The sequence below is a fragment of the Arachis duranensis genome, chromosome 3 (assembly GCF_000817695.3).
Source record: "Arachis duranensis cultivar V14167 chromosome 3, aradu.V14167.gnm2.J7QH, whole genome shotgun sequence".
Taxonomy (NCBI): domain Eukaryota; kingdom Viridiplantae; phylum Streptophyta; class Magnoliopsida; order Fabales; family Fabaceae; genus Arachis; species Arachis duranensis.
The window spans coordinates 3,710,261-3,735,215 of record NC_029774.3 but is presented as its reverse complement, the minus strand read 5'-3'; the positions used below and the strand labels follow the sequence as shown (position 1 = coordinate 3,735,215).

The 24,955-nt window shown below is 30.1% G+C and overlaps 2 protein-coding genes across 5 annotated transcripts; both read left to right on the top strand.

The window, feature by feature from the left end:
- The first annotated feature begins 3,914 nt into the window (after positions 1-3,914).
- LOC107476745 (uncharacterized) lies at positions 3,915-12,032 on the top strand. Its single transcript, XM_016096615.3, has 17 exons — positions 3,915-4,321; positions 4,695-4,785; positions 4,923-5,041; positions 5,189-5,379; positions 5,525-5,735; positions 6,352-6,592; positions 6,873-7,300; positions 7,572-7,698; positions 7,825-8,024; positions 8,313-8,662; positions 8,967-9,066; positions 9,141-9,359; positions 9,777-10,016; positions 10,136-10,345; positions 10,457-10,726; positions 10,833-11,036; positions 11,532-12,032. The coding sequence occupies exons 1-17, from the start codon at positions 4,031-4,033 to the stop codon at positions 11,691-11,693; spliced, it is 3,654 nt and encodes a 1,217-aa protein (XP_015952101.1). The 5' UTR covers positions 3,915-4,030; the 3' UTR covers positions 11,694-12,032.
- A 3,128-nt stretch (positions 12,033-15,160) lies between these two features.
- LOC107476748 (uncharacterized) lies at positions 15,161-18,862 on the top strand. Of its 4 annotated transcripts, XM_052259365.1 has the most exons (8): positions 15,161-15,540; positions 15,887-16,030; positions 16,163-16,234; positions 16,345-16,378; positions 16,465-17,735; positions 17,802-18,121; positions 18,383-18,467; positions 18,624-18,862. In XM_052259365.1, the coding sequence occupies exons 2-8, from the start codon at positions 15,951-15,953 to the stop codon at positions 18,655-18,657; spliced, it is 1,896 nt and encodes a 631-aa protein (XP_052115325.1). In that variant the 5' UTR covers positions 15,161-15,540; positions 15,887-15,950; the 3' UTR covers positions 18,658-18,862. The 4 variants fall into 4 exon arrangements, with proteins under 4 accessions (XP_052115325.1, XP_052115324.1, XP_052115323.1 ...); XM_052259364.1 differs by having other exon boundaries at positions 15,899-16,030; positions 16,465-18,121; XM_052259363.1 differs by having other exon boundaries at positions 16,465-18,121.
- The last annotated feature ends 6,093 nt before the right edge of the window (positions 18,863-24,955 follow it).

The window sequence follows — 24,955 nt, the reverse complement described above, 5'->3', positions numbered from 1 at the left end:
ATTTTTAAAATATCCTATATCATACTTTTATACTATATAAGTATATATAATAAAGATACTAAAAAGATTAATGTTTAATTTTTTTAAATATTTTTTTATTATACATAATTCATAAAAATTGTTATTTTTTGAGTATTTACCAATTTTGGTCTTCAAAGAATTTTAGACTAAACACTTTAGTCCCCATCTAAAACTAATTACTCAATTGGTTTTTAATAATTAATTTCATTTGTCACTTAGGTCATTTGTTCCGTCAACTCTAACGGAAGACAAAATAGTCCGTGACAATTCTAACAAGAGACAAAATGATTCCTGATCTCTTCTGTTCGAAAACGATACTGCTCTCTCCCAATTTTCATCATATCTCGCATAACGCTAACAGTCTAACACTGTAACTTCAACCTACACAATGCATACTCTTCAACTTCAATGTTCAGAAGAAAAAAATCTTCAACTTGTTCTCAACCAATTTATACTAAAAAAACTAATGATTATGTCTCTCAAGTACTTGTCATCTTCGATGGATCCCATGAATCTAGACAACAAGTCTTATTTGTTAAGATCGTCGTCGTCGTTGCCATCTCCCTCTTCCTCTGCCTATCATCTCTATGACCACATTGTCCACCACTCTGATCGCTTCCTTCAACTTCTTTTTCGAACCAATGTTCAGTAATTGCTTTAGTTTCCATATGAGCAGCAACGGCAACATTGTTCGCTGTAGTGATAGCTTGGATACGAGGTCGAAACTGTTTGCCAACTTGGACTACGGAAAAGAAGGAATAAAGCACTTGGGGTCTATTTCAAATGAGAATTTGCATATGATATCGAAGGAAAATCTTCTCATGATATTCTAATGTCCAACGATCTATATTACTTGCCAAAGAGTGGAGAAAGACGTGTCCTTAGGGTAGTTGTGAAACTTATTCTTGAGGATGTCAGGGTTGGAGGTGATACTGTTATCAAGAACGTGGAAGTTGATGTTTTTAGTGGGTGAAGTGCGGAGAAGATGAGTGTACCAATCACAGAGATTTAGAAAATGTGTGGTTCATCACATGTTGAGGTAGGTCCGACACGTGTGGCAGTTACACCATGACTTGATCTTAAAACTAAAGAGGATAAAGAAAAAGATGGAAAAGAAGATTGTGAAGGTGAAGAAGGAGAGTGTGAATGTTATGGTTATGCGAGATATGATAAAAATTGGGGAAGAACGATGTCACTTTCGAACAAAGGGTCAGGAATAATTTTGTCCACTATTAGAATTGTCAGGAATCATTTTGTTTTCTTTTAGAGTTGTCAGAAACCATTTCGTCTTCCGTTATAGTTAACGGAGTTAAGGACCAAAGTGACTGACGGAATTATTGTTAGAGACCAATCGATAATTAATTTTAGTTGAAGAATAAAGTGTTTAGTTCGATATTCTTTGAGAACCAAAATTGGTAAATACTCTTTTAAAATTTAAAGCTAAAACTTTTAATTAAATTATAAAATATTTACCATCTCAACTAATATATTATTTATTATTTTGATATGTTTTTTAAATAAAATAGTAGGGGTGAAGATCGGATTGGATATGGCCAAAATTTCGATCCGATATGCACTAAAATAATCGGATCGGATCGGATCCAATATCCGCAGTTTTCAAGGTTGTGCGGATCAGATTGGATCGGGTATTGGATATATCCGCAAAATACAAAAATATTTTTAAAAGCTTATTTTTATTAAAAATATCAATAAAATTCATTTTTCTATTCTTTTAAATATGTTCACCCTTAAAATAATATTAAAAATACTTTTCTTAAATAATAAATTAAAATAATACAACATATATGATAATTATTAGTTGAAATAAAATATAAAAAAATATTTACTTATTTATTTCTTTATTTTTGCGGATACGCGGATCGGATATACGGATACCAACATAAAATCAGTAATTCGATCCGATTAGTCTACGGATTCGATCTGCAATCGATCCATATCTGCAATTTTTAGATCAAATTCGGATAAACCAGGGACGGATGTATGTACATGAGTGTGGGGGCAATCACCCCACTACGATTTGAATTTTTTTTGAGTAGTATATGATAATAATATTTATTTACCCTTAAGTCATGGTAATAAATTGTATTTAATGAGTTAAAATAATTAAATTGGGAAACACTCTTCAAAGCATGTCACGTCAGCTCCATCATTAAGTGTAGATATCTGATTTTTATATAATAGAATAGATGAAATTTGTATTTTTTCTTAGAAATTAAATTTAAAGAACTTTTTCAACTATAAATCTCAATAAGAATTGATTTCTAATTGTATAAGAAGTAAATTTCTAAATAAGTATTTACTTATATATATGTAAAGAAATACTACACATCTAAATCTTTTTATGAACTAAGTCTAACCAAGTTAAATAATAAAATTTAAAATAATATTAGTCATAACTGATTTTTGTTGTTTTAGATAAATTTGATTGGATTTGGTTAATAAAAATATATGAATATATAGTATTATCCTATATAAAAAGACAGATAATTATAAGGGTAAAGTATAATTTTTATCCTCGAAATTTGGCAAAAATTTTAAAAATACCCTAAGTTTTATTTTGTTTCAATTTTGTCACAAAAGTTTTCAATTTGTATCAAATATACCCTCGGAAGCTAAATTTTCAAAAAATTTAAGACCAATATAACAACAATGCATAAAAATTATGCTTGATTTACTCGTGTTGAGGGGTTGTTCTTATGAAATTGTTGTTGAATCGATCTTAAATTTTTTGAATAATTAGTTGTCAGGGGTATATTTGATACAAATCGAAAATTTTTGAGAAAAAATTGAAACAAAATAAAACTTAGGGATATTTTTGAAACTTTTGTCAAACTTTAAGGACAAAAAATATAATTTATCCTATTTATAAATGATTATTATAGTGTTTTAATTTGTAAAATGAGATATTATAAAAACTATATCAAAATTTTCTGCCCGTCACTAGGAATCAAATTCGATCCATGAACACTCTTATAAAATAGTGAATCAATATATAAAGAAACGTGTCAATTAATTCACTAATTATGATAAAATAAATTTGATTATTTACGTAAACATATTTTTATATTGATCATGCTTAAAAAAAAAAACATTTATATTTTTATATTGCCCATGAGGCCGAAGCCTTTGGATGCCCACAAAGCCCTGAAGAAAGTCCAAGAATATTGTTTCTTAATTTACTTTTTTTAGGTTATACTGGATGTCTGGATTAACATTCAATTTAATATTTGAAATTTAAAATTAAATATAAATTAATTTTTAAAATCATAATTGACTTAGTTCGGCTTTAAAATTTATAATAATAATAATTTATATTAACTTTTGAACTGATTTTCATAAATAATATGTTAATTTTATAAGTTAATTTACTAAAATTTGAATTTTTTACTTAAATTTTACGTAATTAAAATTTACTAAATTTTTTAAAAATTTGATTAGCTCTTCAATATTTTTATAAATAAGATAAATAATAAGTGTAATTTAAAAATTTTGTGACTCTAAAAATAATAATTAAATTTCTAAAATTTTAATAAATTTTGATCACATAAAATTAATAGATATTTGAGTTATAATTATAATTTTTGAGATCTAATTTGAATTTATTAAAATTTTAAAATTTATAATTTATAATTTTTTTGTTACACTTATTTAAACGAACTAATGAATTAACCATTAAATCAACACAGTTTATTTTATTTGATTTTTTTTTGGTGACTACACAGTTTATTTTATTATAATTAAAAAGATAATTTTTTTACAACTAATCTTTTGCCATTTTGTAAATAAAAAGTATTATTTTTACTATAGCACGTTAATAATGTCTTTTTTTGTAATTAGCCGATTGCTTGGAACCTTTTTAACTTTCTATTGAAAAATTGTAACCGCCGTAGCCGCTTCTGAAACTGTAAACCTAACGAAACCCTAAACCCTTTACAACCAACTACACTAAGTTGAGTTGAGCTTCTTTTGTTATCCATCGTCGTCGTCAATGGCCGTCAACGATGCTGACCAATCAAACAGGCCTCACAGGTCGCGCCATTCCGGTGCCAAGAAGGCCAAATCCGACAAGAAGAAGAAGAAGCAGCAGCGCCAAAACGACGATGGAGGAGATGAGAAGAGGCAAAACCCTAAGGCGTTCGCGTTCTCTTCCACCAACAAGGCCAAGCGCTTGCAATCACGCTCCGTCGAGAAGGAGCAGCGCCGCCTCCATGTTCCCATCGTCGACCGCTCCTATGGCGAGCCCCCACCTTATGTCGTCGTTGTGCAAGGTCCACCACAGGTTCGTCTTCCCTTAGTTTCTCTTCCAAGATTCAACTTTTGGGATCTGGGTTAAAACTATTCTAGTTAATTCACAGCTTATAATAGAACTATAAAATTTAGTATAATTCCAAACTATTCTAGCTGATTACTTAGTGGGTGTTTGCATATACTGGGTTTGCTTCCTATTTGAGCGAATGTCCTGTTGGCTATTGACCAGTGAAAAATGATTGGATTTTGTATTGAAAAGTTGCAGAGCTTATTTGCACATTCACATTCATCAGTAGTGGAATAATTAATATCACTTACTTTCTAAGTAACTACTTGGGTACATGATCGAATATTCGAATGCGATTTAGGAAGTGTGGAGTAATCTTTGCAAGCTGTAATTTCAGGTTGGGAAGTCCCTGTTGATAAAGTCTTTGGTCAAGCATTACACAAAGCATAATTTGCCTGATGTACGAGGCCCAATTACTATCGTTTCAGGTGCTTTTTATTTTGTTACCACATCAAGTTCCTTGTGTGTGTTTTAGTTTGCTTATTTCAATTTTGAAAATATTCTTTTGGTGCTTTGGCTTTGAATTGAGCTTTTGTTGATGAATAATTCTTTGATTGCATGTCAGGAAAGCAAAGGAGGGTTCAGTTTGTTGAATGCCCAAATGATATTAATGGTATGATAGATGCGGCAAAGTTTGCTGATCTAGCGCTGCTGCTTATAGATGGATCCTATGGTTTTGAAATGGTCAGTCATTAACGAATAAGATAGGGTTTTGTGTGTATTAGTTTATGTATTATGTCACAGGGATACTATATAATAATTAGCTAAAGTTTTCAGTTTTGATCATACAAAATAAAATCCCTGTTTCCTCATGTTTTTCTTTGCTTGCAGGAAACATTTGAATTCCTTAATATATTGCAAACACATGGGTTTCCAAAGGTCATGGGTGTTCTTACTCATCTTGACAAATTCAAGGATGCTAAAAAGTTGAGGAAAAGAAAACAAGAATTAAAACGCAGATTTTGGACTGAAATATATGACGGAGCTAAATTGTTTTATTTATCGGGTCTTATTCATGGAAAGTAAGGAACTACTAGAAATGTGTTATGGTTTTAAATTTTGTTCTTCTACACTTGGTTACTAGTGTTTGGCAAGTGTTTTATGTCTGTGCTTCTGCTTGTAAGTTGTCCTTAATGGTTAAATATATTGCTTTTCCTGATTGAACAGGTATGTCAAGCGTGAAGTTCACAATCTTGCGCGGTTTATTTCCGTCATGAAGTTTCATCCTCTATCTTGGCGAACTTCTCATCCGTATGTTTTGGTGGATCGTTTTGAAGATATCACACCTCCTGAAAAAGTGCATGCAAATAACAAGTGTGACAGAAAAATCACACTTTATGGTTATCTTAGAGGGTGTAATTTAAAAAAGGGAAATAAGGTTTGTTCAGCAATTCCTTTGTATATGAGTGTCTTTATCTGAATTAAATTACCTGAAAATTCATCCTGTAGAGCTTGTTGGTGGAGTAAATAAGGTGTAGTACAATTTGATACTTGAAATGGATAGGAGAACTTTGTCTTCCTCACTCTTCTGCGATACTTGTACTTATAATTTAAAGTATATATGTTTCTAACCCGCTTCAGAGATAATTGCAATTTGAATCTCAAATGTTGATATTTTCTAATTTGGATTCGCATAAGATTTCTGCCTAAACTTAATTCCAAAAGATTGTTCCATGTTTATATGTATGATTGTATGTTTATCAACTCTGAGTGTACTCTGTACTTAACTACTTATATTCTATACATTCAAATAACCATTTCCCTCTTAATTGTCCAAGAATGGAAGAACTATTTCGTTATACTTAAGGATTTGTGGTATATTGGATGAAACGAATTTAGTTATGGTTTGTTCCACTGTTTTAGCTTGATGCTTGGCAAAGGGTGTAGCTTTGACCATCTGCTTTGAGTGATAATGGTGATCAGTGATACTTTGTGCTCTGTCTTTGTCTTTTTTCCACCACATGATGATTATCTAACCTGTATTTTGAAATCAGGTACATATTGCTGGGGTGGGTGATTATAGTTTAACTGCTGTTACTGCTTTACCTGATCCTTGTCCTCTTCCATCTGCTGCTAAAAAGAAAGGACTGCGTGATAAGGAAAAGTTGTTCTATGCTCCCATGTCTGGCGTCGGGGATCTTTTGTATGACAAAGATGCTGTATACATAAATATTAATGATCACCTTGTGCAGTTTTCAAAAGTTGATGATGAAAACTCAGCCATGGCAAGCAAAGGTTGTTTCCCCATTTTCTTGCATTCTGTTTTATTTTATTTTATTGTGAAATCATATTATGATCATATGGTGACATTATGGTTGTTTTTTAAGTAAAATCTGTTGGTTATGTTTTCCTAGAAATACTATGAGTTCTCTTTGCTACTTCTTTATGTTACCTGTATAATTGCAGTATATACCAGGTTTCAGGTTAGATCATGCTTACTGTAATGACTTTCCGTATTTATTTCTCATTCCAATATGCTCCTCCATTAAAATTTGCATTCTCATGCTTTTGACAGGTAAGGACAGAGATGTGGGGGAGGTTTTGGTGAAATCTCTTCAAAATACCAAATACTCGATCAATGAAAAGCTAGAAAATAGCTTTATCAATATTTTTGGTCAAAAGCCGGAAATGTCATCAGAAGCTGTAGCTGATGCATTGGCTACACACAAAGATAACAAGCATGATAGCGAAGAAGATGCTTCAGATAGAGATCAGCATGGGAAGGCTACTGAAACTGGTGAAGATAGTGATGGTTCAGAATCGTCTGATCAGGATGAAGCTGGTGCCATGATGGGTGAAGCCAGTTCTTCTGATGACAGAGATGATGATGCAACTGATATGAAAGCCATTCCTGGAGACTTGAAAGAACATGTTGAATTTAAAGACGGGAGACGAAGGAGGAAAGCAATATTTGGAAATGATGTTGATCAAAGTGATATGATGGTGAGCTTTGAGTTACCATATAGAAAAGAAGCTAGCTTTCTTTGTGGCCATCCCTTCAAATATGTTCAGGAATTAAGTTTATATAGGATTAAGGATCTGAACGTATTTGAAGGCATGACCAAAGCAAGCTAGCTGCAAAACATGGTGATCTTTGAATTGTTATCCATGCTTCACTGAAGTTACTGACTCAACGTGAATATGTTTGCTCCATACGATATGTGGATCAGTTTGTATATAAGATGCTTATAAGTTCTTGACGTTTCATTTGTAGGATTCAAAAGAGGAGAATGATGCTGCTAGTGATGATGCGGCTTCTTCTGATTCAGAATCTTTTAAAGAGGACGATGATGATGATGATGATGAGGACAATGATGACGACAATGAGGATGACACAGATGGTGCAGTTTTTTCTCTCTTGATTCTTAAGACTTGTATCTTGTCTATTCTTATTTCTAATTGCTTTAAATGGGACTTGGCTTGATACTCGAAGCTTGATGTAATTTTTTACCTCTTTTTTTAAACAGATGATGACGACATGGGGAATGTTTCAAAGTGGAAAGAATCTTTAGCGGAAAGGACACTCTCACGGAAAACTCCTAGTTTGATGCAACTTGTGTATGGTGAATCTACTGTTAATATGATCCCTATAAACAAAAAGAATGATAGTAGTGAGGATGAGGAAAGTGACGATGACTTTTTTAAGCCTATTGAAGAAGTAAAAAAGGTTGGTTCTTGCAGTACTTGTAACTTATTTTTCATTACTTAATTTATTGCATTTGCTTGCTTAATGATTACAATTCCTTTTTTTGTGTGAAGTTCTATGAAATGAATCGTAATTATTGCTTTGCAATGATGCTTTCTTTTATCATTGACAAATTATAAAGAAACTTCTGAAATTTACATGTTAGCATATTGCAGATATCACCTTTTATATTTGTTTGCCTTCAGAATATGTTTGTTTACTTTATAACCTAATTATTTTGATGGTTTGCTTCCATATTTTGAATTCTAGCAAAGCATGAAAAATGGACTGAATGATGGAATGGTCAACACTGAGGATTGTTCCAAGTGTGAACCTTCTGTGGATCAGAGATGGGATGAGAAAGATAACGAGGGAATCCGCAATCGTTTTGTCACTGGAAATTTGGCAAAAGCTGCTCTCAGAAATTCTGTGTCAAATGGTAATACTAAAGAGGAAAATGATGAAGTCTACGGAGATTTTGAAGATCTAGAAACAGGAGAGAAATATGACAATTACCAGACAGATGATGCAGTTGCCACAACAGTACACAAAGGAGACGATGCGGAGGCTGAGCAGAGGAGGCTCAAGAAACTTGCCCTACGTGCAAAATTTGATTCACAATATCCTTTTTCCCCCTCTTTGGCCACCATTATTATTAAGTCGGGGTAATATGTTTTCTGATGCTATCTTCTTAGTCTATGACCTTGTTCTCATCAGTCTTTTGGGTATGATATCAATGTGGAAAGAAACCATTTATTTATTCATTTATTTTGGGTCTGAATGGTTTCAGTTAAAACAAATTCTATTGGGTTTGGAGATGGGGGTTAAGGGAGGGAAAAAGGGTGTAATATTGTTTTCTTTTTATTTTTAGTTTTCCTTTGGGGACGTAATATGGCATTCTGTTTGACCTTAATTTTGATCCACGTATGATGACGACGAAGTTGAGACACCAGAGGAAGATGCGGGCAATGATGAGAAGTCCAAACCTCATGGTCAAGCCAATGAAAGTAGTTATTTTGATAAGGTAAAACTGCTTGGCTATCATTTAATATTTCGTACGATGCTATACAACTGTTGCTGACTCTTGTGCTTTGCTAGTTGAAAGAAGAAATTGAGCTTCGGAAACAAATGAATATAGCGGAACTCAATGATCTCGATGAAGATACCAGGTTAGAGATAGAAGGCTTCCGAACTGGGACATACCTAAGATTAGAGGTTCATGACGTTCCTTGTGAGATGGTTGAGTACTTTGATCCCTACCATCCCATATTGGTGGGAGGGATCGGTCTAGGGGAGGAAAATGTTGGATACATGCAGGTTGGTGTGTTTTTTTAAAAAGCATAGTTCCGTATAAATTTAAAAGAATTATATCTATTAATATGGTTTGGAATACTGCTTTGAGCTATATACTAGGATGTATAGGGTAGTACTTCCTTTTGATGTTGCAGATATGGAATTACTTCCATCTTTGTTTTATGAATGGTGTCAATGTGACATGGACCATCAACATGGAAGTAAAAAAACATATTGAGCAGCTTGTATACATGATGAAAACACTTGGTTCAAAAACATATTATGACATGCTTAGTAGTAGTACTAATTAGTGTGATGAGAATGAAACTTTCTTGGACATTTCATCTTTCTAAATTCCTAGTTTAATCTTTCTTGCTGCCTGGTTTATTTTGTCATTTCTTTTTGCATATATTCCTCTTTTCACTTTCTTTATCCTTCCAGGCTAAGCTAAAGAGGCACAGGTTCCATAAGAAAGTGCTGAAGACCAGAGATCCAATTATAGTTTCCGTTGGATGGAGGCGTTACCAAACAACACCAGTATATGCTACTGAGGATCTCAATGGAAGACTGCGAATGCTAAAATATACTCCAGAACATGCACATTGCTTTGCCTTTTTTTGGGGGCCTCTTGCCCCTCCCAACACTGGGATAGTGGCTGTTCAGAATTTATCAAACAATCAGGTCTGTGCAGGCATTCTTTACTTTTGCTGAATGGTTTTCCTTAAAGATTTTTACACATGGCTGAATGCTAATATTGCACTTTCATCCTTCTGTTTACGTTCCATCTGGCTATTTATCAGGCAACGTTTAGGATTACTGCAACTGCCGTTGTACTCGAATATAATCATGCAGCTAGGATAGTGAAGAAAATCAAATTGGTTGGTTACCCATGCAAGATATTCAAGAAAACAGCATTTATCAAGGATATGTTTACTTCAGATCTTGAAGTAGCTCGGTTCGAAGGTGCAGCCATTCGAACTGTCAGTGGGATCAGGGGGCAGGTCAAGAAGGTATGTGGGTCTGGTAGATTATTGCATTCTTCATGAGAATTGATTTGCCTGTTGGTTTGAGCTGTTTGCTGTATATTTTGTGCTGAGTTTATACTATTTGTCAATTGTCAGGCTGCAAAAGAAGAGATAGGTAACCAACCAAAAAGGAAGGGTGGGCAAACCAAAGAAGGAATTGCTCGGTGCACATTTGAAGACAAGATTCTGATGAGTGACATTGTTTTCCTGCGTGCATGGACTCAAGTTGAAGTCCCAGATTTTTATAATCCATTGACAACAGCATTGCAGCCTCGTGACAAGACCTGGTTAGGAATGCGCACTGTTGCAGAATTGAGAAGAGAACACAACCTTCCTATACCTTTAAATAAAGATTCACTTTACAAGGTTTGCAATGGTTTAATGGTTGCGTTGTCGTAGACTTCCCCTAATTCACTGAGATTTAATCCTTATTTTCAGTCATGTTTATGCCTATTTCCTTTTTCTTTGGCAGAAAGTTGAAAGAAAAAGAAAGAAGTATAATCCACTGGTGATTCCGAAGTCTCTACAGGAAAAGCTTCCCTTTGAATCAAAACCCAAGAATACACCTAAGCGGAAGAGGAAGTCACTTGATCAGAAAAGGGCTGTCGTCATGGAAAGTGCTGAACGTAAAATTTGTCGTCTTTATCAGCATTATCGACTTATCGCAAATAATTCGGTATGCACCTCAGCTAATAGTTGGTTTGCTTGACATGTTCTTATGAATCTATATCCAAAAATTTCATACTTATTAAGAAATTGGTAGGGGTTTTGTTGCATCTCATATTTCCCAGCCACTCCACTGCATAGGTTTTCTATAGGTTTTCTAAAAATTAGTACAGCTTAGCTTCAACACAATTTTTGCCTTCTATTTCTGCTCCGACCTTTTCAAAGAGCACCATGGCCTTGCCAGTGGCCTCAGGAAGCATTTGATCTTCTGTCCAATACTACAATTTTAATCTCAGTGTCAGGGTTCACATTTAGTCATGTGTTTCTCCCTGCATTTATAAGGTCTTAGATTGAACCTTATCATAACCAAAAAGGAAAGCTTTGAATTATTCTGTAATTTGAATATATTTAAAATCATGCTATAGTTTCTTTCTTTTCTTTTTCTTACATTATGTCAAACTCATTTGTGTCTTTTCTTCCCGTGTTTTGTCTGAACCTCATCCAGGAAAAGAAGCGAAAGATTAATGCAGAAAAGAAGAGGAAAGAGCTCGAGAAGGAGAGAGCGAAGGATGAACTTCTGACGAGAAAGCGCCAGAGAGAGGAAAGACGAGTGAGATACCGTGCGCAAGACAAGCAGAACAAGAGAATGCGGAGAGCCGAAGCCTGATAAGATGAAGTTGATTCTGCCTTGTCAAGGTTAACGAGTGTTCATGGAAAGCCATCTCCAAAAGAATTGACAATTTCAGCATCACGGAGATTGTGTTGGAAGTGGTGTTAATGATTAGTCAAAGGAGAAGCAGCTTTTTGGTCCGTAAAAATGGTTCTAAAATCAACCTGCTGATAGTTAAGCTTGGTCTAGATCACATTATTTATATGGTGCAGCTTGTACTACACAATTTTTACATGATATCAATTTTGATCCCCAACTTTGCTTATGCAATTACAGTGTAAAAAATATTGAAAAGGAAATTTATTATTTTGTTATCTAAATGGAATTATTATTTTTACCTGAATGTTTTGTTAACGAGCTGTTTAAGCGGTTTAATTTTATGGTTCTGTTTATATTGCATTGTTATAAACTTATAATCACGTAGTCATACTTGATGCTTTAACTTGTTATTACGAGAAAATTAACCCATATTAACCCTCGTTAGAAGTTTCCAATAAGAGAATCGTCTAGGTGAAGAAGAAAAAAAGTAAAACTATACACGATAATTTATTTTTAGGCAATAATAAGAATAATATGACTAAGTGAAAAAATTACAAACTCTCATTACAAAGAGAAAATCTTAATATTTGTTTATTCTGTGAATTATACGCATAATAACAAAACCAAATAAGAAGATACCTAAGTTTTTCTCTCTCTAATTACACTTGCCACACTCATTAATTATATTTGATTCTTGCTACTCTTCTTTTGACATCCTAAATTTCAAGCAAAACACTTATATATATATATATATATAGAGCCTTGTATGGCGGTAATCACCAAAAAAATCACTTGTGATTTGGCTTCCTTTAGGATACAAATCTGCTTACAAAATGTAGTGTATGCTGCCAACATAACACTTAACTCACTAGCAATTATTATTTTTAATATTATCTTGTTTCTTTTTTTTTTAAAGATCCAATTCTTTTGTCTAAAAAAAGAACACTTCAATTCTCAATTTTTTTATTTTAAGATAATACTATTATTTTGTTAAAAAATCTGTTAAATAATAATAAAAATTAATTTTTATTTTTGTTCTAAAATGAAAAGGTTAAAAGCCAAACATTTTTTTTGGACAATAATCAACTTTGTCTCCCAGTAAAAATGAAAAAAGGTTGGGTTGGGTGTTTATTCTCTCTTTTCATTTTCTTTAATATTCCAACGTCTCAAAGTGAGTTTCCAAAAAAGTCAGATCCCCAAGTAGTTGAAGTTATGGTTTCCAATCTAGGGGCTTGATGCGGTCATATTGCATGCATGGGAGAAGATAAACTCTAAAGCATTTTTAGTACCGAAGATCAGTTCCTGATGGCAAGAATGTTTCGTAGTGCTTTCTATAGTTTGATACGGGTGTGTTTGGCAAACGCGTTATAAGAGAAGAAGCACGTTTACCCTTTTTAAAAGCTTCAATTTTTGGTTTGGCAAACTTTTGATTCATGAACGCAGAAGTGATTTTGCTTTTAAAATTACGTTTACAAGAAGCTACAATTTTGAGCTTCTGCTTTTTACTAACGGATTTTTAGCCATCAATACTCTATCTTTATTTACTTTTTACTAACTTTATCCTTTATGCATATTACTATATTATTTATAGAATTTTTATCATTTTTGTTTAAGTGAACTCTCTTTTTCTATTAATTATTATTTTTATTTTTTATTAATTATTTATTTGATATTATACATTTTTATAATTGTAATTTTTTGTATTATTTTTATTATATTTTTATAATATGATTTATTGATTCTACTAGATAAAATAAATTAAACAAAAAGTTAATTGTAAATAATAATAATAAATCATAGCATAATAAAAAAGAGCACTAAGAATACTAAAAATATACTATATAAAAAATATCATAAAAATTTTTTTGATTTATTTCAATTACTACCAAGATAAATATTTAATTTTTTTATTATTCTTAATACTCTCTAAAATTTATATTTTGTTAGTTTTACTCAAAAGTATATTTTGCCAATTTTTATATATTATTTTTATTTTAGTGTATAAATATTAATTTTATTATAGAATTAATTAATAAGATCTATTCAAATATCTAATTAAAATGATAAGATAATATACAAAAATTATTTAAGTTGGTGTCTATTTTAGTAAATTTTTATCTAAAAATAATTTTGAGTAGTATAATCCAAATAATATTTATTTTGCTATAATTCATTTTGATGCAAAGATTGTCAAACATAAATCACTTTAACACAAACTTAGAGCTTGTTTGGGTGAGCTTTTAAGAAAAGATATTTTTTCGAGTTATCTTTTTTTAAAAGATCTTATAGATAAGTAAAAGTAATTTCATGTAAAAAGATCTTTTTATCTATCAATTATGTTTGGGTATAACAATATAAAAATACTTTTTTGTTTATTTATTACATGAAAAATATATTTTTTTTAAGGAAAAAAGATCTTTTAAAAAAAGATGTAAATTAACACTTCTCAAAAAAGATTTTTTTTATTTCACTAGTGTTTTTATTTTTACTACTAGAAATTTGTCAAATACGTTAAAAAATTAAAAAAGATATTTTTTCATTAAAAAAGATTTTTAACAAAATAATGGCACCCAAATATATACTTACTTTTCATCGTAATCAAATTTATAAAATCAATTTTATTCAAACTCCAATTTGAAAACTGTAATCGAAACACTTGTTCTAGTGAATTAAAGTGGTGTTGTAAAATGTGTGGTTGTTGGTAGTTATACAAATTTGCTCCCTCGCGTCTTCCTAGCTTGTAAACACACCCGTACGCGTCCCCTTCACAGAAAACTGGACCAGTCCAACCCTGAACCAGTAGTATTAATGGTTTGGTTTATCATTTTAAACCATTCAATTGAAAATCAGATGTGAGCTTATGAATTGGCTGGTTGAATCGGATTTGAAATCGGCCGATTTTACTGAAACGTAGGGGTACGTATAGTTTGGATTTTCAAAAATTCAAACTACATCTACTTTAAAATCAGTATTATGGTTCAAGAAACTAAATTAGAACCGAATTAAAAAGAGAAATAGGTTCCAAATCAATTTAAAAAAATAAAAACTGATTTTAAGTCGATTTTAATATTTAAATCCAAATCAATTCAGTCTTAGATTAGGATTGTTTTTAATTTTGAATTTTAATTTGGATAGGAATTTGAATATGAATTTAAACTATTTAAATGATTTAGATTAGAAAACTAAATTATAAAAAAGATCTAATTTGGTTTGAATTTTTTATTTAAAACCAACTTTTATAAATGATTTGGATTGGATTTAATTTAAAATCTAAAATCTGTCCAGCCCTAACTAAAACGATGCTTTGGATTAGAAAACCAAATTATAAAAAAAATCTAAAAATTTTTTATTTAAAATCGATTTTTATAAATGATTTGGATAGGATTTGGTTTAAAATCCGAAATCTGAATATTTTTGTCCAGCCCTAACTAAAACGATGCTGTTTCGATTCTTTTCCGAAAAAACAAGAAAAAAAAAACCAGCCTTTAGCAGATGTACCCCCGCCCCTAGCCCCTTCCTTCAGATTTCAGAAAGCACTCGGCGGAGTGAGCCTGTGCCCCTGCAACCCTAGCCTCCACCGCCGCCGCAGGGAGTGATCCATTGCCGCAGGGAGTCCCACTCAGGGGCTTCTCTCTTCCTCCTGTCGGCGTTCTCGAAGTCTCCAACCCCTGTTAGCTCTCCGACTCACCAATCGCAGGCGCGCAGCTTCTTCGTCTGCTCGCCGTCGTCTTCGTCTGCTCTCTTCTCGCCGTCGTCTTTGTCTGCTGACTCCGCTCGCCCTCGTGCTCGCCGTCTCAGACCGAAGGTCAGTGCTCACTGCTCACTTGTTCTTCGTTTTTTAAAATTTTTTTAATGCTCTGGAAATCAAATCGCAGGATGTTGATTATTGAATGTTTTGTGATTTTATTTAATGATTAATTGATTATTTGATTAATTGATTATGTTGATTAATTGATTATTTGATTTTTGCATAGTGATGTGCTGTGCTGTTTCCTTTTGTTAATTAAGATAGCTGCTGCAACCACAAAAATTCAATAAAGTTGCTGTATTTTTGTTCTCTTTCGTTCTTCTTTTTCTTTATTTTTTTAAATGGTGTAAAAATTATCCATATTCGGATCCCGTATTCTCAGTTTGTAAAATTTCTGCTGAAGTTTTCTTGTTAGGGTTCAAAAGCAGCGACGGCATATTGGAGCAGTGATTACTGCTAATACAACAATGAAGTTTGATAAAACCGACGCACTCTCAATTTTTTCTGAAATTAAGAAGCAACACAAGCATATTAAGCTTAAGAGGAGGTAGTTACATTAATTTCTCAACTTCCCCCTCCCTTCATCCTTCCCGTGTTAATTGTGATTTTAGTTTCCAATTAGATTGAATTCAGCTTTGTTAATGTTAATATTAGTTAAATTAATATAAAAATATTGCAGGTTTTTGTTGGCCTTTCCACCCACCAAATCTGAGAGAAGAAAATTGAAGAAGTCCGAATTTTTCCAAAAGGAGTGAGTGCCTCTATTTTATTAATTACTTCTTTTTTACAGTATCAGGTTCAATTGTAGGTTTTAATAATTTATTTTTATTTTTATTATTATTATTATCATTTTGTCTGCAGGTTTTTGTCCGAGTCTTTACTCAGGGAAGATGATGTAAGTGTGCCCTCGGTTATCTATTGTTTACAGCTTACTTGCATTGCTATTTGAATGATGAATTGACATTTTAATGTCAATTTCAGTTATTTTATGATACAGTAAGAGCTCGTGTTGAAAGTGCCTTTGGAGTATCCGATGTCGGAATAGATGATGATATTCTTTTGGACGATATGCATTTGATTAACATGCCCAAAGTGAAACTGAAAAGGTTGATATTATCGGTCCTTGATAATTTGTCCACCAAGGGACTATACCTTCTTGCAAAGATTGTTGCGGATGGCTCAGTCAAGTGTGAGAAAACTCGTCACAATTTGAAGCAAACTGTCAAGGGTTCTCTCTCAAGTGCTCTTGGTAGCAAAAGGCTTAATCACCGTCAGCTGGAAAGTCGTAAACAGATTTTTCATCTTCTCAGCAATCCACAGCAATTCCGAAATAGGTGTGAACCTTTTTCTGTGTTAAAATCTGAATCTTGTTATGCTGCTGCAGTGAAGGTACTGCGTCGGCTTGAGAGTTTTCCTTCTAAAACCTTGATTGCAATGTATAACAAACTTAAGGGAGTGAAATGCACGCATCAGTTACAACCCTGTAAACACGGTTGGGGACGAAAAAAACTTATCAAGCTAGTGAACAAAACCTGTAGGGAGATGTTTTTTCAACTTGATAGTAAAGGTGATCTACAAGAGCCATTAGCCAAAGCCATGGCAGTAGCAGACTTATCCCTAAAACTGACACTTGGTCGGGACAAAATATTTGCAAGAGAATTTTACCAATTCCCACCTGATATAAAATCATTGCAGACTAATATAATGAATGCTATATGGTCTGTTAAAAATGAAGTTACATTACCAGTGCTAAGAAATTTACAGCTTCTGATAGAACCCGAGGCCAAAATATCAAATAGGAGCTTAAGGACAGCTTTTGTTAATCTTTTGACCGAGTTTCTATTTGAGTGTGTTGATATGGATAGCATTCCAAAGTCTCTATCACATATCATTGCTGTTATTCATAAGAATTCAAAGATCACAGACAATGTAGTATTCAGTAGGAAGTATATTGACAAAGAAGTTGACTACATACTAGGTATAAGTGCCCAGACAAAACAGATTGTTTTGGATTTGTTGCCTGACCATGGATTTGATCAAGACTTTAAAGATGCATATGGGGAGGAATTGGAAGAAAGTAATGATAGTGATAGTGGGGTTGATGATGATGATCATGATAAACTTAATGAGGATAGAATATATTCAAACTATGAAGCAGAAAGTATTGGGGATTTTGCACCAGTTTTGTTTCAACCCTCTACTTCCATTAAAGAGGAAGATGTTTCATTCTGTCCATCTACAACCAGTGGGAGGTTTTGTGGTGTTTCACCCGACAGAGAATATATTGTCAACAAACCTGCCTTACATGAATCAGGTAGGTTTTGTGGTGCTTCACCCGACAGAGAATATATTGTCGACAAACCTGCCTTACATGAATCAGGTACTGACGTAGTTATGAGATACGTCATGAGAGACTCATCTTGCATGTCTTGTGAGGAAACAGAACCCACCTCCACTAAGCAAAGCATCGAGAGGAACCAATACCTAGCCATCCAAGATGCTTGTGATAAGACAAGTATGCTTGCATATAATCTTGTAGGTCATTTATTGAAAGAATTTGCCATAATTGAAGGCCTAGATATAAAAGCAAACCAGAGATTATACCTCAGCAGTGATAATCCAATTGAAGATGTCCAAGGTATTAAAACTGCCTGCTTTTTCTTTTTTTAAGAGGAAAAGAAAAATAAGTAAGACTTCTGCATTTTACCTGTTATGATGATGGAAATAACTTTGCTATTATTTTTGCTAATTTGGCGACCATATTATTCCATTTTAGAATATGTAATTTTCAATTTTTCATCCATTACTATCTAACACATTTGACTAGTGTTCGCATCCTGCTGTGAGAATTGTGTTATTGTGTAGTCAATATTGATTTTCTCTTTTCTGTTTCATACAGAAACGGAACATTCCTCATCTGGGAACACAGAAAGTTTAGCTGTCATTCAAGTAGTTAAAGAGCTGTTTCCAGCCCTTCCAGATAGGTATTTTTTTCCGTCCCTCGTCTATGATGTATTGATGGCATTATTTTAAGTGTTGTAAACAATGTGATATTTTTCACCTAGACGATCCTCTTGTTGCAAACTTCTAACAAGCCGAATTTGTGTATTTTTTGTTAACTAATGATATGTGAACTGCAGTGCCATGGAAAAACTGAAGATATTGATGAGCTGATACTGTTTCACAGACCAAAAGCTTCTACTCAACAAAAGCATTCTGAAATGGTTTCTCATTTGGATCAAGCTTTACTCAATAACTCAACTTCTGAGTTTGTTTAGCATGAGATTTACCACTTTGTCTAGTGTTTTCTACATATGGCCCTGCAATTAACTGCAAGCAGCATATTTATTTGATTTTATATTATTTTTATTTTTATTCACTTAAGTAGTACTTTTTATTTTTTTAAAATTATATTTAAGTATTATAGTACAAATATAAAACTGTTAGATGAAATACAATTTTAAATATAATATTGCAATAGTTGAAATTAACATTCAATTTTTTTATTTTATTTTTCATGATTCACAATAAGACTGCATTTTCAATAATATTAGAACGAAATGATATTAAAAATGTAAATGGTTGAAAGGAAAAAGAAGTGATATATGGATAATATAATTAATGAATATAACTAGACTAAAAAAAGAAAAATTAAAAAGAAATTATAAAAAATATGATATATAATTAAAATTAACATTTAATTTTTTAATTTTATTTTTCATGATTCACAATAGTACCATATATTTTAAACATATCATAGTTAAATGATATTAAAAAAATCTAATTAAATTGTTGAAAGAAAAAAAATGATATATAGATATAACTAATGAATATAATTAGACTAAAAATTAAAAAAAAAACCCTTAAAAAGTTATAAAAGTATAGAATTTTGGGAATTTATTACCTAATATAAGTTTAGCAAACTAAAAAAAGAGTTATGGTCAACAATCGAATTCTTTCAATACTTGTGTCAAATATTAGTAAGAATGAAGGAAAAAGAATGAATAGCATGATATTATATAAAAAGAGGAGATAAAAAAGAGATGTGAAGTGAAGTTGATTTATATGGAAACATAAAAAAGAATAAGTATGAAAGAAGAAGATAAATTATGTTTTATTATTTAATTTATACATATTAAAGAAAAATAATATTAACATTGAAATCATCTAGTATCTTATATAAAACTAAAGAGTAAGAGAATATAAAAAGTATAGAATAACCTAAAAAAAATAAATGATATAAGAATGAGAAAAAAATGAAGAAAAATGCGTTGTAATGCTATATAATAATCATAAGAAAAAGTGAGTATAAAAGAGGATGAATTATGTTTATACCTAATAAAAAAAAATATATTAACATTGAAGGCATATAGTATCCATATAAGAGTAAAAAGTAAGATAATATAAAAATTATAGAATAACTTAAAAAAAATAAATATCATGAGAGTGAGAAGAAAGATGAAAAAGAATCCTAAACTATAATAATAAGGCAAATTAGAAGTAGAGATACAAGATTTAAAAGTAATTCAATTAAAAATAAAAAAATTAAAAAGTAATTCAATTAGATAAGTAATAAATAATTTTTTTAATTTTTTTTATGACTCACGATAATACTATATATTTTTAATAATGTTAAAACTAAATGATATTATAAGATGTAAATGGTTGAAAGAAAAAAGACGTAATACATGAATAATATGATTAATGAATACAATTAAATTAAAAATAAAAAACTAAAATTTTTTTTAAAAGACATTATATATAATTAAAATTAACATTTAATTTTTTAATTTTATTTTCCATGATGCACGATTATACTATATATTTTAACATATTAAAATTAATGATATTAAAAAATATAAATTGTTGAAAAAAAATGAAATAATATATGGATGAGATAACTAGTAAATACAATTATACCAAAAATAAAAAAAATTTGTAAAGATCTAGTATTTTAAGAATTTATTGTCTAATACATATTTTTATCAAACTAAAAAAAAAAGAGTTGTGGCTATCAACCAAATTTTTCAAATACTTGTGCAAAATATTTAGTAAGAATGGAGAAAAAAGAATAAGTGGCATACTATTATGTGAAAAGAGAAGATAAAGAAGAGATGTCAAGTAAATGTTAATTTATATAGAAAACATAAGAACGAGTAAGTATGAATGAAGAGGAGGAATTATGTTTTATTACTCAATTTATACCTATTAAAAAGAAATAACATTAACATTAAAACTATATAATATCTTATATAAAAATAAATAGTAAGACACTATAAAAAGTATAGAGTAACCTAAAAAAAATAAATGACATAAGAGTGAGAAGAAAAATAAAGAAGAATCCTAAGTTGTAATATTATATAATAATCATAACAGAGAGGAGTATAAAAGAAGATGAATTATGTTTATAGCTAATAAAGAGAAATAATATTAATATTGAAGATATATACTATCCTAAATAAAAGTAGAGAATAGGAGAATATGAAATTATAGAGTAATTTAAAAAAAAAATAAATGTCATGAGAAGAAAAAAAAATTCTAAGCTATAATAATAAGGCACATGAGAAGTAAAAATAAAATAGTTAAAAGTAATTCAATTAAAAATAAAAGGATTAAAAAATAATTTAAGTCAAGTCTTCTTTTTTATGGTTGGTTGAGTTACTATTATTTTCTTTTTCACTTTCTTCCTAATAAATACAATTACATAGTCACTTACTACATATATTTAGCAAAAGTGGTAAGAAAAAAAAAGAGATATGAGATTATGTGAGGAGGGATAAAGAAATTGAGAAAAATAAATGTTGATTTATATAGTGATATAACAAAGAGTAAATATAAAATGTGAGAATAAATTAAAATTTAACTCAATTTATACTTATTAAAAAGAATTTATTAACATTGAAAAGATATAGTAACCGATATAAAATTAAAGAATAAAAAAATATGAAAAATAATATTTAAAAAATTCTATTAACATTGAAAGTATATAGAGTAATCTATATAAAATTAAAACACAAATAAAATTGATATATTACGTATCAAATACAATTCAAAAATATAGATATAGTCGAATGGTAAAATTTCTCTTTATCAAGGAGAATTGACGCAATACAAAAAAATCCATTTTCTAATTTATATATAATCTTATTTAGATTATATAGATTATATATAACACAATAGATAAAATAAATTTCATTGAATAAGTATACATAAAAAAAATCCAAACGGACTCTTTCTTAAACCCAAACGATCTTTTTGTAGGGCAATAAAAAACTATATCAGTTCTAAAGACATGCACTTCGAAACAAAAAAAAAAATCGAAAAATCCTTTGGAAAAGGAAAGGTTTTTGGACAACATTAAAAGTTTATTCATTAGCGCAATCAATTTCTACGAAAAATTAAAAAAAAATGTATAAAAGATACAAACGTTGAAATACTCTGAATTAGCTGGATTTTATTCTCTAATAGAATATAGAATTTGTATATAATATTAACTAAAATAGTTTCAAATAGTTATATTTTTTAATAGAATCAAAGAAATCAAATTTTAGAATTTTTTTATTTAATTTTAATAGAATCTTTAAATAAAAATAATTCTATTAAATAACAACTTTTATTTATAACTCATATAAATATCTATTTTGGAATCTATTTTTTTATAGAGAAAAAATATTTTGAATAGAATATTAAATTGGTGATCCAAAAATAGTAAATTTTTTAATTTCAAATTATGTCATCTATATCTTAAACTAATACTTATCGTAAGAAACGTAGTAAGGGATCAATTGAGACAGATTCAAATCGGAGATATATATATATTGGTGTCACTTAAAATATATTGGTGTCACTTAAAATTTAATAATATTTTATTAATATAATATTATTATGTTATTAAAAAAATAAATAATAAGCGCTCTTAGTTCAGCTTGGTAGAACGTGGGTTTCCAAAATTTTACGGAGCGTGATTCTATTCTTGTTTTATTGAGAATTACAATGAAATAATTAAGTAATAATGTTGAATTTAACCTCTTGAATCACTTCCTAGTATTGTAGAATTTTAGAAAGGAATGAATAGTAAAATTCTAAAAAGTTAAGAATAAATCTAGAGCTCTCTAGAGCCATTTAAAACTGACGTGACACCATATTAAAAATTTAAGAAGTTAAGAATAAATATAAAAATTATCTTTAATTCTATTATAATATATTATTAATAGATAAATAAATTGTGAAAAGATAATGTAATTATTTGAGAGATCTTCTTTATACCTAGTAAAATATTTTTACTATATTTTCTTGTTTTTATCGACCTTTTTTTGCTATGCAAATTTTTGAATAAATAGTACATCAAAAATAGTAGAGATAATAATTAATATGCACTAAAAAAAGTATTAATTTCTATTTATTAATTAGATTATCTAGTGAAAATAAAACAACAAAATCATATGAAAACTTATTGATCAAAACTCTCCACAAAAATATCTTGTGTTCCTCCTTCAATGGCAAAGTGAACCCACTAATCACACTTCCATAAAACTCTTAACAACTCACCAATCCCACGGTGTTTCTCATTCTCATACACAAAACTGTAAAATAAGTTGTTAACTGATTTTCGAATATATGATTTATGCATTGTGAATTTTCTATAAAGCTTATGTAGAATTGTCTTCAAACAATCTCTTTCTCTTAGATCTCCGAATTCGAATAAATTAAGCAACTTTGATATAAACGAATAATCAATGTACTTTTTTGCAATTTTTACATCTAGACCCGGTGAAGTAATAAATTTAAACAATAATTCATAAACAAATTGGAGATGAGATCAGGCTAAATCAAATATAGGTTCGTCATTATAATTCGGTGGAAAAACCCTAAATAGGTTTATGGCAAACATTCCACGCATGGCAAGGATGATAGTTTTCATATATTTAGCAAAAGTGTATAGGGAACAAAAAAAAAGAGATATGAGATTATGTGAGGAGGAATAAAAAAATTGTATAAAGTAGAGAGGAATAGAAAATATTGCTAACTGAATTTTTTGTAGTGATCTGAAATATCTGATTAGAACGAAATGTCAGAATTTTTAACAACAAAAAAGCAAGTGTTGAGGACATTTAAGGAAGGACGTTTTTGAGCTATAAAGAGTGAACATGTGTTAATCATTTTGGTTGTTGATGGTAATGTCGGAGATGATAGGAGTTGATCCTTTTGTTTCTTTTTTTGTTATGTGTTTTTCCACTTTACTGTGTTGAGCTTTCTTTGTTTAAAAAAAAAGCAAATGTTGATTTATATAGTGATATAACAAAGAGTAAATATAAAATGTGAGAATGAATTAGAATTATCTCAATTTATACCTATTAAAAAAATTTATTAACGTTGAAAGGATATAGTAATCTATATAAAATTAAAAAGTAAGAAAATATAAAAAATAATATTTAAAAATCCTATTAACATTGAAAGTATAGAGTAATCTATATAAAATTAAAACACAAATAAAATTGATATATTACATATCAAATACAATTAAAAAATGCGGATATAGTCCAAATGTCCTAGGGTAAAATTTCTCTTTGTCAAGGAGAAGACACGGGTTTGATTCCCACTATCCGTCCAAAAAAACTATATTAATTGTATAGCAGTTCCAAAAAAATGCACATTGAGATCAAAAAAATTGTATGGCAATTGCAAAGAAACGCAACTGAAAATAAAAAAACTAAAAAATTCTTTAGAAAAGGAAAGGTTTTTGGACAGCATTAAAAGCTTAAAAAATTATATTAGTTGTATGGCGGTTCCAAAGAAACGCACTTGGAGATAAAAAAAATCCAAAAAACTCTTTAGAAAAGGAAAGGTTTTTGGACAGCATTGAAAGCTTAAAAAACTATATTAGTTGTATAACAGTTTCAAAGAAACGTACCTTGAGATCCAAAAAATCCAAAAAATTCTTTGAAAAAGGAAAGGCTTTTGGAGAATATTGAATGCTTAAAAAATTATATTAGTTGTATGGCAGTTCTTGAATCATCTCGTCAATATTGTAAAATTCTAAAAAAGAATTGTGAAATTCTAAAAAGTTAAGAATGAATCTAAAGCCACTTAAAATTGACGTGGCATCATGTTAAAAGCCTAAGAAGTTAAAAATAAATACAGAAGTTACTTTTAGCTCTATTATAATATATTACTAATAAATAGATAAATTATGAAAAGATAATGTAATTATCCGAAAAATCTTTCTTTGTACCTAGTAAAATGTCTATTATATTTTCTTACTTTTATCTGATATCTTTTTTTGTTGTGTAATTTTTTGGATAAATAGTACACCAAAAATAATAAAGATAATAGTTATTATGCACTGAAAACAATATTAATTTCTATTATTAATTAGATTATCCTATGAGAATAAAATCAAAAAAATTATAGAAAAACTTATTTATAATATTTATCCTAAATTATTGATGATTTTATATAAATATTGGGATAA